We start from the raw sequence: 13,251 nt of genomic DNA on the forward strand, positions 1-13,251 counted from the left end.
TTTTTATAGCTTAGCAAGCTTTTCTAAGTATGCAAAATTGAGAAGTCATGAAAATAATGAGCAGATTTTTTTGCAAAAATTTAAGATTTCAAAAAGTTAAAAAGATAAACTGGGAGGAAAAAAATCTGCAATGTATCCAAACAGGTTAAAGTTTACAATCTCTTACCTATAGAGAACTCTAAAATCAGAATTTTTTTAAAAAGACAGCTCAATGTGAAATAACAGGCAAAGCATCTGAATAAGGCAATAAAAATTTCATAGCAACAAACATCCACTAGTAATCAGACTGGTAGAACCCTACTGTCGTTTTTATTGTCAAGAACACAGGAGAGACTCTAGTGACAAAAAAAATAACACCTGTAGAGGACCTTTGGGCAGGATCTGCAGATTTGTGATTTCATAATCAGGATTCTGCTGGTCAGATCTAAGAGAGCGATGAAAATGCTCATGGCGACCCTGTAACTGGGTGTTAGTTGAACGTGTCTATGACATACTGTTGATTTTTTTCCAACAGGCAGAGACACAGAGGAAAAAAGTGACACACAGGGCCCAGCGCAGTAACCTAGAAGCTAAAGTCCTCACCTTGAACACACCAGGAACCCACGTAGACACCAGTTCTAATCCCGGCAGCCCTGCTTCCCATCTAGCTCCCTGCTTGTGGCCAGGGAAAGCAGTTGAGATGGCCCAAGGCCTTGAGACCCTGCACCCATGTGGGAAAACTGAAGGAGGTTCCTGGCTCCTGGCTTTGGGTCAGTGCAGCATTCAGACGGCCACTGAGGTCGCCTGGGGAGTAAACCATTGGGTGGAGGATCTTCCTTTCTGTCTCTCCTCCTCTCTGTGTATCTGACTTTGAAAAAAAAAAAAAACAAAACTCTCTTTTTTAAAAAAAGTGACACATGGACAGAGCTTCCATCTCTGGTTCACTCTCCAAATTGTTGAAAGCCAGGCCAAAGCCTAGAGCCGGGAACTCAACCTGGGTTGTACACTTGCAAAGTGCAGGAATCTCTCCTTGGACTACCACCTCTGCCTCCCAGGGTCTGCATTAACAGGAAGCCAGATAAGGAACCACAGAAGGGAATCCAGCAGAGATACCCCAGGCAGAGTGCAGGCCTCTTAACCACCAGCCAAGTGCCTATCCCACATCAAGTTTTTTCTAAATAACAAAGTGAAATCCCATTTTTTAAAAACTGCAACAATTTCTATTTATACTCAGACATTCTTGGTCTAGAAGTACACAAGCCAGCAGATAGCAAAAACATATATATGTACATATATATATACACATCTTGATAATTTCTGATATTAATTTTCTTATTTTAATGTTTCCTTTATTTTTTGTGATTTATATGTATGCATCTTGAATTATCATTATTACTTAAATTAAGTATTTCAAGAAGAAAGTAGTAATTAGTTATTTCACTGTCTTTAGTTTTTGGTGGGTACTGAGATAGAAAGTGAGAAGAGATGTGCAGAAACTAAAAATCAGTGTTTCCACAGCAATGGCCAGGTTGGCCCTGGCAGGATCATCGCAGCAATCCAGCAGACAGAAAGCTTTGAATCTGTGCTGGTAACTGATATCTTGCTTTTTTTGTGTTTGCTTGCTTTTTGCTGTTTTTTCACTCCAATTCCTATAATGAACTAATTTCCTCATGACTTGCTAGGGTCATAAGAGCAAAAGACAAAAAGAATGTGTGGTTGAGTGCCCATCAAAAGAATGAGTGCCCATCAAAACAAACTGAGTGGGGAAAATAATAATAGGCCAAAAAAGGGAAATTTGGGTTACCCCTCAATACCACCCTTGGACCACTAACGACCTGGTAATTTCAATCCCAGGCATTTTGATGGAAGGCCAAAGGGGCTTTTCACTTTCCATTGGAGCCACCCATGAGATGAGGAAGCCAAGTTTTCAGGAATTTCCCTAAAAACAGGCTAGCTAGCAAGTTCCTATAAAATCACCTCCAATCACTGTTTTGCTGCCTCAGACCACCAGGAAAGCAGAAGTGGAGCCTCCCATTTTTAAAGTGCTTGTCCTGAACATACCACCAGCTCCTTTCCATCAGCTCTTGGGCGGGGCAGGGGTGCGTGCTGGGAGGGAGGGGCAACAAGTGAAAGCGGAACTGCTACTCAGCAAGTCAGGAGGTGATGACTGTTCCTAAGTAAGAGTTAAAGGATTTATACAGAAATCATCTTTCTTCCCTCAGTGTTCATCTTCATTTCCAACCAGCCCACCTTGGGGCCATATTGCCCAAGATGCAGTTGGTATAGGTGGTATGATTGGTTTAAGCCAACCACCTAAATGGTGGTCTTCTTGAACTCCATCTAGGACAGCTTGCCAGGAGCTTTGACTTCGGGAGTCATCACCAGTCAACTGTTTGGTTGAACCTCTTTGGATGCACTCAAATGTAGCCATTAAAGAAAAAGGCAGGAAGCACCTCACCTGATGGAGGGGAAAGGAGGGTGAACAAGAGTTCTCTCACACCAGGGAAAAGGAGTAAAGGCACAAGCTCCTTTGGAAGAAAGCTGAGAAAAGTAGGGAAGAACAAACCCCAAGGGCTGCCAAATAAACAAACCCAAAACTTGCCCTTAAACATGTAATACCAAACAGAATACTGCAGGGTTTTTTAAACAAAAGAAAGAAATACAGAAGCAGAATGACTTTCCTGTACAGCAGCCCTTGACCCAGGGTGCCAGAGCTCACAGAAAGCCAGTCATTGTGAGCCAACATGTGGAACTGGACCTGTATGCCTCAGCTGCAGGAACAGCCCAGCACAAGCACCGGCACACCTTCCACTCACACAGCCAGAAGAGTTTTCTGTGACCACTATTTTTACTTTACAAACTGGAACCACAAGAAGCCACCTGGTGCTTCACCAAGTTTCACAAGTTGTCTTGGTCTCTGTTCCACTTCACTGACAGAGAAGGGATGGCCAAAGAGGACAAGTCGTGGATGAGTTCTTTCCTGACTTTCAGTTCTGTATTCTCTGTTCAAACTGCTCCTAACCCTTTTTAGTTGCTTCTTGAGGATATTTTGCAGCTAACACTTCATGTGGTGTTGTGTGGGTTTGTTTGTTTTGTTTTGTTTTGTTTTTAACAATTAACACTTCCTCTATAGAGAAGAGTGTAACTATCTCAAACCCTGTATCTTTTATCACCATCAAGTTATTATTATCAACGTTTTGGTCCATGATCACAATGGCCTCTAAATGGGAATGGCCCAACAAAGCATGAAAAATGTGCCTGTTTCTGCAGGGCTCAGACCACAGCACCTGTTGAGAGAGGGCTATTAGAGACTTAAACGCTCATGCAATGGGAGTTTACTCTTCCACAGGTGTGAAGGGGAAGATGAAGTAAAATCCCTAGAGACCTCTGACTCATTAGTTGTGCTCCCCAAAACTTGTGCTTTTTGGTTAACATGTCACAGAGGTGCTGAGAAGGTCCTCAGTGTGAGTCCCATCCCAACTGTGAGGATGACTTCTCATGGTTGGTCCCTTCTGCATAAACATTTGTGTCCCGACAGCCATGGAAAAGCTCTCCTGCTTCTCTCTTACTAGTCTGCTCTTCCATCTTCTATTTACAACTGACACAATCTTGTTTTCCCCAGTACCAAACAACTCGACACATATCTATTTCAGAGGGGAACACCTTCAAAGGCTGTTCACTTTGCACACTGAAGTGTGTGCCCTTTATCCTAATAATGGGAGCTGCTTCTGAGACACTGGATATGGTTAAAGGAAAAAAAAAAAAAGACACATTTGTGTCCTGAAGGAAATGTATTATGAAAAATACTGGAGTCAAATAAAAATTGAGATTACACACCACACCCACCATAAGACAAAGCCCATTTGCCAGCCCAGCCAGCAGGAGGTAAATAAACCCAGAGTCCATTTGTGCCTACCTTAAAGACAGTGCATTCAGAGCAAAGATAGGTAGAAGGAATGTTTAACTGCTCACCACCTGGCCAATTAAAGATCAACACCTCAACATGAGAACCATTGATAAGGTATAGGACTTTAGTCACTTCCGTCTGATGTCCAGTTATCCAGATGTCCAAAAAGTTAGAGTAAAGTTATGTTTTTAAAATTCGTCATTCAAAGTCCAACAACAACAAAAGATCAAAATACAAGAAGTCTTCAAAAGAGTCACAAGAGATGAGTATTACAGAAAAACCATGCATGGATTTCAGTGTTGTGCAACAAAGTCAACTTAGCTTTTCGTTACATCTCCCATGAACTTGTCTGAAATACTTTCATATATCTGAATCTACATCACTCATGTTGGGAAATGAATTCAGGCCTCCCTTGCCAACACTAAGTCTGTTTATAACACGCGGAGCACCACTTAGGAAAGTTTCAACACTATTTGTAGACCGTCTAACAACCCTGCACTGTATTTGTGTTGAGAGAGCAAGGAAGAGGGGCGCCAAGGAGGTTTACCTCACACCCCCTGGCACACAAGACTGGCAGGAATGGAGCTTTGACAGGGCTGCCGGGCCCCTTGGCAACGCCCTGGGCGAAACTGTGGGCCTTTCACGCAGGCCTCGGAACTGGGCTCACCACACTCCCACCTGAGAAAAGGCCTGTTTGTTCCGGAAGGTCAGGCCCAACCTCAAGTAACTGAGTGCGAGCAGTTAACGGAAGCCAGCGCCCTAGGCGGCAGAAAAGCGCTAATCCAGGACAGTAAAGCAACTTTAATGAGGATTTCTCAGAGGCTGAAAGCGGTAGCTCCAATGTTTCACCCGACTTTAATCTTCAAACACCTGATCTTCTCTCTGAGTTTCTTGCCAAGGGAGAGGGATGATCAGGACGTCTCCTCAGGAATTGGGAACCTGAAAATTGGCTCTCTGCACACCCATTCCAACCTCTCCCGGTACAGTCCCCATCCAGGCCGGGCCTCCCTTCCTCCTCCTACCCTTCGGTGCGCGCAGACCGCTGCAGGCAAGAGGCCGAGCACCCGGTGCAAACTATGCTGCTCCAGTGGTTCAAAGGCGTCTCTGTGCTCACCCCGGCGGGACGCGGAGTGTGGCCAGGCGGCCTCGCCCCGCCCCAGTCACCACCTCCTCCCAGTCGCAGCTGGCAAACCGAGAGATTCTCGATTTGTACCAGGAGGCATTTTCCACGTGTCAGCAAGCTGGCATCTCCGTGTCCTCGGGAGTTAGAGGCAATGAGGCAGGGTCGGGAGTGGGACTGTGCAGATGGCGCTGAGGTACCAGCGCGGGAAAATTCGGGGAAGCAACCGGGGAACGAACGGTGCTATGGAAAGGGTGGCAGAGCCCCGACGTGACCCCCGGGCGGTGCTGACCTGTGGCGGAGGCCCTGGGACAGGCCCGAAGCTTGGTTCCACGCCGGTAGGTCCACCGTGTCCACGCCTCCAGGCATGGCTCCAACAGCGAGTGTCAAGAGGAGGACGCCAAACTTGGGACAGCTGCACCTGCTTGCGTTCCGGGATCGCGTGCGGCTGCAGCGCTCGCCCTGCTGCCCAACCCTTTGGTGCGCCTGCTGCCGCTCGGCTGAGGTGTCTGCCGCGAGGTAGCGCTGGCGAGAAGTGTCTCTTGTAAAGGGAACCCGCCTGCCGAGCACTTGCTGCCCGGCAGCCCGCGCACCCTGAGCCCCGCCCCGACGGCGGCCGCGCCCGCCCGCCCAGGCCCCACCGGCCCTCCTCCCCGCTAGCGCTGATTTCTCCGCACCACGATGCACCCCTTGCTTCTGCAGCCGTCTGTCTGTCCGCCCATTTATTCTGGTCACATGTAGAGGAATGAGACCGGGAAGCAATCACTGCGCCACCAGTCGAAAGTGGGGACCGCTTTTCCCCGTCTGCCCTACAGGACGTCAACGCTAGATGGACACGTCCGTGCTTCCCCTCGCATCTTTATCCTGAAGTGTACGGTCACATTCTCTGTGTCCCCGTTCCTGTTTTCGGAAATGTTGAAAGCGTGACGAAGCACCTGAGGAAAGGAAAACCGAATCTCGCTTCTCCCCAAATTGGAGCCGGCTCCCTGTATGGGTATTGAGGACCGGCTCAGCTCGGGGGCACGGAGTCCGGGCGCACACCTGCAGGGTGCCGGGCGGCCTCTGTCGGGTCAACGCGGAGGTTCATCGGAAGGTGCAGGCGGCTGCGGGGCGGGCGGGAATGGAGGGTGAGGAGTGGTGGGAGGGATAAGGGTTTGGAGCGGGGCAGGCACTTAGAGACTCCTGCAGAGGATTCATACCACTGTGCCTCACTTGGGTGGGGATGGGAAGAAGGGCAACCAAGTCCCAGGCTACTTGGATCAACAAGTGTATAAAGAGTCTGTGGCTCATTGTGGGGCAAAGGTTACTCTTCCAGGTTAATTAATAACGGGGCGTGTCTCCAGGTAGAAGCAGCTGGGCACCCTGATGTATACAAACGCTACACAACTGCTCTTGAAAATTCCCTCCAAGGGGCTGTGATGGGGGGAGCTCTATTTCAGTCCCGCTTTTATCGGAGGTACCCCTGGGTACAGAGAGCTTGGACGACTGTGTGGCCACAGCCCCCAAAGGCAGGTGGAATAACGGTTTGACAGCTTTATAGTGGAAAGGGGGAGAAAGCCTTACAGCGCTGGTCTTGTGGGGAGGTTGTGGATTCCAGTGAAGGAGACAGACTGGCTTAATATCTGAAAAGCAAAGTTAGAGAAAGAGAATTTTTGATCCATTGGTTATCTCTCCAAATGCCCTGATAGCCTGAACAGAACCAGGCTGAAGCCAGGAAACAGGCATTTCTTTGAGGTCTAGCACGTGGGTACATGGGGTCATGCACTTAAGCCATCCTCCACTGCTTTCACAGGCACACGAGGGACAAGCCGGATCCCAAATGTGGCAGCAGGGACTCCCGACTCCCGCGCTACAGCACTGGCCCTAAGATATTAACTTTTACCTTAAAAAACTTTTTAAGTCTCTTAAAAATAACAACAACAACAAACCCTCCACGAAGTGGAAAACTTATTAACTTCCAAATAGTAGGACTTTAGTAAATACCAACTCCTTTAGAAGATGAATGTAGACTAGGGTGATGTTGGGGGAAGGCAGAGGTTGCATCAGTAAATGTCTCATTTTAACTATTTTCTAAAGAAAGAAAAACTTATCCAATAAATTACTAGTGGATAGTTCAAGAGCAAATCAGCTCAGTGTTCAAGACCTCCACTTATAATGTCCCCACCCGGTACTGAAGTGCCTGGGTTTGAGTCTCAGTCTGATTTGCAGTTCCAGCTTCCTGCTAACGTGCACCCTGGGAGGAGGAAGGTTTGCAGCCCTGCTCACACAGGGGAGACGACACGGGCTGCTCCCTGTGGGAAGGCCAGAGACGAGACTTGGTAGAAAGTGGGTTTCCTCAGAGACCAGCGATCTTGGGGTGAGGTGGGCTGAGATGGGCTGAGGGAAGGCTGCTCCTGTCTCACCGGGCTTTCCCTGTCTTCCTTAGCCAGCAAGGGAAGTGTTGGAGGGAGGGGATAGAGGAAATAACAGGCTCAGTTTTAGGTCAAGCACATTCCAGACTCAGCTTGGTACTGGTTGGGCAGTGGTCCCTTTGGTGGTTGCAATTGCTGCTCGTGTCCTGTGGTTTTAGCACTTCTCATAGTCTCTGAAATTGTTAAGCAAGTGTTATTTGCCTGTTGAATTAAACAAATGCTTATTCATCACAAGATAAGCGATTAGCCATTATTAATTAGAATGTGAAGAGGAAAAGGAAGGTGCATTCTCTGACTATGGGTGGCAACAGGTATAACTGGATCGTTAGTTACAAGCTTAGAAGGTGCAGTTATACTGCTGCCTACATGGCCAACCCTGATTGAATGCTGGGCTCCTGGCTGTGGCCTGGTCCAGCACTGCTGTTTGTGGACATTCAGAGAAGGAGCCAGTTCATGGAGCAAATATATCCATTTTAAATGGGAAGGAAAAAGTCCAATAAAATGCAATAATATTGCATTTATGAAAAGCACCACTATATGCTAAGGCTCAGTGCAGAAAGGCCCAGCAGTAACCCTGAGCACCTATTCCCTGCTCAGGTGGGCCTACCTGGATCATCATCTCAAGGAATGCTGAGCAATCTCTACACTGTCATCTTCCTTTGAAAATGAGGAAATGGGTTCAGACAGGTTTAATGTACGTCCATGAGGTCATCCACACAGCAGGTAGCAAGTTCAAGATATCTATTTAGGTATTTTAAGTCTCCACAATCTTTATTCTCTTCACGTTGCTGCACTAATTGGTGACTAAACAGCTACTGCCTTTCGGTAGCTTTCTCCATCTTCAGGAGTTTCTTAAACAGTTCCACATCTGTCATCATTTATAAAGAGTTTCATAAAAGTGGGGCCCGATGCGATGGCGTAGTGGTTGGAAGCTTTTTCTTTCCTTTTTTTTTTTTTTCCCCTATGGTGACAGCTTCATCTCGTAACAAGTTCCAGGGATGACATAGTGACTCATGCTAGGTGCTGGTTTATGTCCTTTCTACTATGGCCTGCAAAATCAGTGCAGGATGGACCAAGGTTCCACCTGTGTGGGAGACTTAGAAGAAGCTCTTGGCTCCTGGCTTCAGATCAGCTCAGCTCTGGCCATTGTGACCATTTGGGGTTTGAACCAGCACATGCAACAATCTCTCTTTTTCTGTCTCTCTCTCTCTCCAGAACTGTAGGAGGACATTGTGAGCCTGGAAGGCCAGCAGCACAGGATTGCAGTTCATTGGGCAGTATTTGCATGAAAACAACCAAATGGCTACCTTTTGTATACCTGTTGGGAGATAGTTCCCACGGGTCGAGTAAACAGCATGTAAATGAGAACACCTAGCACGATATACAAGACAAAAGGAATTCCAGTCTAGAGTGCGAAAACAGTTGATAGTTTTGTTTATGAGCTCGATACTTCCTCCCCTACCCCATACGGACTTTCAGAGTACAAAGTCTGATGCCCCTAATAAACTTTGGCTTTTGACCATCAGTCAGAGTCCACGCGTGTTATTATCGGCTCCGTGCACCAAGTCCGTCACTGCGGGACAGCGACACAGAACTTCCACTTTCAAGTAAAATAAATAAATAAAATTTTCCCAAATATGTGACTGTACTTGTACTTCCACGTTCTATTCACTGGCCTTTTGTTCATTTGTTAATACCGTAGTAATTTCACATTAATTTTTTCAATGTTTTTTTTTTTTTACTATGTTTTAATATTGAATAGGCTGAATCTCTCCTTTTCTTCCTTTCTTTTTTTAGGGATGGGTAGGAAGTAGGAGCTGGAAACACAGCCTATGTCTCCCACATGGGTAACAGGAACCCAGTTACCTGAGCCATGAACATAGAATGTGGGCATCTTAGTCAAATGCCCACTCTGTCCTTCCTTTCTTGCTCATGGACTTTTTCCTCATATAAATTTTAGAATTAATTTTTAACTTTAAAAAATAAAGTATAATTTTACTGCTGTCAAAATTGAATTTACAACATAATTACAGGAGTTGCATCTTTATTATGTTGTCCTCATTCAAAAATATTTATATCTACAATTGTTGATCTTTGTCATTATTAAATGGAGTTTTAAGTTTTTTTATGAGGTCTCATAATTTCTATGTTTAAATGCTTAGCAGATAATTTGTAGTTATTATTTCTAGTGTGAATTTTGTCATTTTCTATATAATAATTAATAGTAAAGAAGAGGCTTAGAGTTTTGTTATTAAGTTTTTAAGCATGTACTAATATTACCAGATCCTCTAATAATTTTTGAGAATTAATTTATCAGACTATGTAGCTTGTCATATGTGCAAATAATGGACTTTAGCTTTTTCCTTCAAACCCATATGCTTCTATTTTTATGTACTAATTTAATTTGCAAATGATGAACTGAGAAAGATCAAAAGCCAATATTGTCAGATATTTTAAAGCTTTATTAAGGAAGAAAATTATATCTGAATGGTTTAAAGAAGGCATGACATCAGTAAATTCAAAATCTGTTTAAAAACTGACTTTAACAAACGCAAATCCTAATATATAAAGCTGTTTAGTTGCAGTTTCTCTCATGACTGGTAAGTCGAATCTGATGCCTAAGCCATATGGACAGTTTCTTACTCATTCCGCAGAAACCCTGTTCCTGGTACACCTCTGGGCCACAAGGCTCCCACCAACCACTTGCATCACAGCCACATTTGTGTGTGAGCTGAAAATGCAGCTTCCTGACCTCTTCTTGTGACATGATAAGTAACAATCTCTGCTGACATTACTTTGGCATCCATGAATAAGATCCCCGAGGGAATCTTATATCTGCAAGCTTGACAATCACTGTAGGCATGGGGAAACGGCACTAATAATAGAGGTGTAAACAACAAAAAATGAGTCCCTGATTCCCTGGGCCAGAGAGAACAGAAGCTGCAAGGACACAAGGCTTCTATCTTCTGTTCCTTCTTACAACCACTATCTATGCTTGCTACTCTCTATATTAAATATATAAACAACAGTTTGGCAATGGGGTTGGGGCAAAAGTAGCTCCCTGCAGTGTGGCAGCTGTCAGAGGTGCCCCAGCCAAGCGGGACCCAATGCTGGGGCACCAAAGTCACTGCTGCCAGACAGTCACCTAGTCCTAGGCTTTGGGTGGCTAGTGCGCTTATTGGTGCAAGGCTCTGCCTGCTGGCTGACCACTGGCAAGCTCTGGGGATTTTAGAATATCTAATTGCTGCCTAAGCACATCCATGGAAAACGCCAGTGTGAGTGTAGGTGAGGGAAGAAATCTAGGTGCTTCCCAGCCATGGGGTCATGGAAATTTCTGGCAAGTGTGGGGACTGAGACCTGGTGGTTTGGAGGGGAGAGTCCTTAAGATCTATTTGAGCCAGACTGTTTCACCAGACACATGGGAATCACGATATTGGCTGTCAGCACAGAGCATCTCTGACTGCCACACACCAGTCTATACCAAAACTATGGCTGGGGGCCTGTCTGGCAGGGCTAGGTACCTGACTGAGTGGTGGAACAGGGGACAGTCTCACTTAGCACGGTCAAGAACTAATCAGCACATGAGAGAACCAGGACTGAGGATAGATTCTGTGGGGGGAGTGTGGGCCCAACCCTGTGGAAAAACAAGTCCCACTGGTTAGGTCAAGAGCTGGGGTGGTGATGGGCTGAGCTAGGTGTGACTGTGGAACCTGCCATCACTCACAAGTAAAGGAACCAACAACAGTCTGGTTAAGGCAGCAGCATCGGAATGTGCATCCTAAAATAGGTTGTGGGATAGGCCAAACTGCAACTGGAAGGGGGTGAACCAGGCAGGCCCGAGCAAACCTTAACTCACAAGGAAGAACAGAAATCAAGCTAGAGCACAGGTCAGGCCGAGCTAGGCTCTTACCCCAACTGGTCTTCATGAGTCAGGGATACTAGGCCATAGCATCGAAGACAAAGGCTGAGACAAGCGAGGGGCTAAGCCAACTGGGTCAGAGCAATCACTGGCATGCGTGTAGTCTAGCGCTGGGAATAGGCCCAGTTGGGGAGCTATGAGAGTTCACCTTGCTGGGTTAGGGTTACCACAGGAGAGTGCTGGGGACAGAGTGGGGGATGCATCCAGGTCTGGCTATGCCTGCAATCTCCCTAGGTACAAGTGGGAACTGGGGCTGGGAGCTCACACTTGCGAACTACATCTAGCCAGGCTAGGTGCCAGCACCATCTGGTGCTCATGAGAATCTGGGTAGATGTAGGATGGATTAGGCTAGGTCTCTGCCCCTACTGAGCCATGTGTAAGCAGTGTTTGGGTATGGACGAGCCTTGGCTGGGCTGAAACATCCAACAATAAGAACCAGAATGTGTTGGAAAGCCAGTCAGGAAGTGCCGCTGTTCTTGCCAGGACAGAAGGTGGACTAAGTAGGGCTGGCCCATGCACCCCCAGTGTGCACAAGATCTGGCATAGGGAGAGGTTCTAATGGAGGAGCTTGGGAAACTCCTCTGTCCAGACAGTTCCTGCAGGTGAGTGCAAGAACAACAATAGGGAGCAACCCAGACCCGACCAGGGAAATGTACCCAGCAGCCTACATTTGGCATAGGTCGAGGGCAGACCAGGCTGAACCAGTTTACATCACTCGCTGGCAAATCTAAGCACCAGAATAGAGTGTGGATTGGGCCAGATTCAGTCAAAACACAAAACAGTGCACATTATGGAATGCCAAGGTGAGGTGAGCTGTACCAGTTGTGGTCGAAGCACCCAAACAGCACACGTGAGAACCAGGGAGGGAAGGTGCAAAGCCAGCATGGAGGCTGTGGGCTCCCCTGTTGGACAACCACTCCCATGGAAAGTGTGAGTTGGGATGGGGGCAGACCAGACCAGGCAGAGCTACAACACCTGTGGGCCTCATAAGAGCTAGATCAGGAAGAAGCCAGATTGGGCTGTTTCAACTGGTGCAAGCAAAAGTTACAGTGGGTAAGGGTTGGTTGGGCATTGTCGCAGCATCAGCTGGCAGATGCTGGCACTGGGGGCTAACTCTGTCAAGTTAAACTGCAGAACCACCTGAAGAGTGCATGATCCTGGAGTGGGTGTGGCCCAACAGGGACCTAGTGGGCACCTCCCTCTTAGGTTACCACTCCCACTGGAGAGCACGAAAACTAGGCCCAGGAAAGGAGTAGATAGACAGAAAGGCACCACCAGCATATGTGTGGGCTGGATAGTAGGGCTGGTTGGGTTGAACTAGGCTTCAAGGTCCAGTGATATGTATAAGAGCTAAATGGGATGTGGGACAGACTGGGCCAGTCTGCGATACAAACTGCCAAGCATGGGAAGCAGGGTAAGGGGCAGGCATGGTGGGGTTTATGGGAGTCACCCCAATTAGGCTGCAGTTCCCACTGGCTTGCATGAGGGTCGAGTATGAAGTGTGCAGAATGGGGCTGGACTGCAACACCCATTGGTTTATGTGGAAGACAGGGCTGTAAACAGAACTGACCCAGCAATGGCATCTACCACCATATACATAAGCTGATTGGGGCAAAGGACTGTGTTGAATCCTGTACTGACAATCACATATAAGGATCAGGTCTGGGATCACCTCAGACGAAGTTTCTTTGGGGATCCCTTCAACTGAACTGCTGATCTCAGAACCCCAATCATGAAGAGATTATGTCAGCTAGTGGATTCTGAAGAGTTTTCATTGTGCTTGGAATGGTGAGATTGGCAGCAATTCAGAACTGTTGAACTATCAAAACTGCTTGAGCAGGACCCTTGGAGCATGCCTAACATCGAGGACCTGGGATGGGTGGGAGGCTGGATGGGCCTTCTCCCTTTGTTTCTC

At 46.9% G+C, this 13,251-nt stretch overlaps 1 protein-coding gene across 1 annotated transcript in view; it reads right to left on the reverse strand.

Annotated features, from left to right (window-relative positions):
• The window catches only part of MCOLN2 (mucolipin TRP cation channel 2), a 41,201-nt gene extending 35,696 nt beyond the window's left edge, over window positions 1-5,505 (reverse strand). Inside the window, exon 1 of the mRNA XM_040987375.1 lies at window positions 5,299-5,505. Coding sequence (XP_040843309.1) covers window positions 5,299-5,375 — 77 coding nt within the window. The 5' untranslated portion in view covers window positions 5,376-5,505. The remainder of the gene's footprint in view (window positions 1-5,298) is intronic.
• Window positions 5,506-13,251: the final 7,746 nt, after the last annotated feature.

This window comes from Ochotona curzoniae, unplaced genomic scaffold, assembly GCF_017591425.1.
Source record: "Ochotona curzoniae isolate NIBS_2020 unplaced genomic scaffold, NIBS_Ocur_1.0 contig_4612, whole genome shotgun sequence".
Classification (NCBI taxonomy): domain Eukaryota; kingdom Metazoa; phylum Chordata; class Mammalia; order Lagomorpha; family Ochotonidae; genus Ochotona; species Ochotona curzoniae.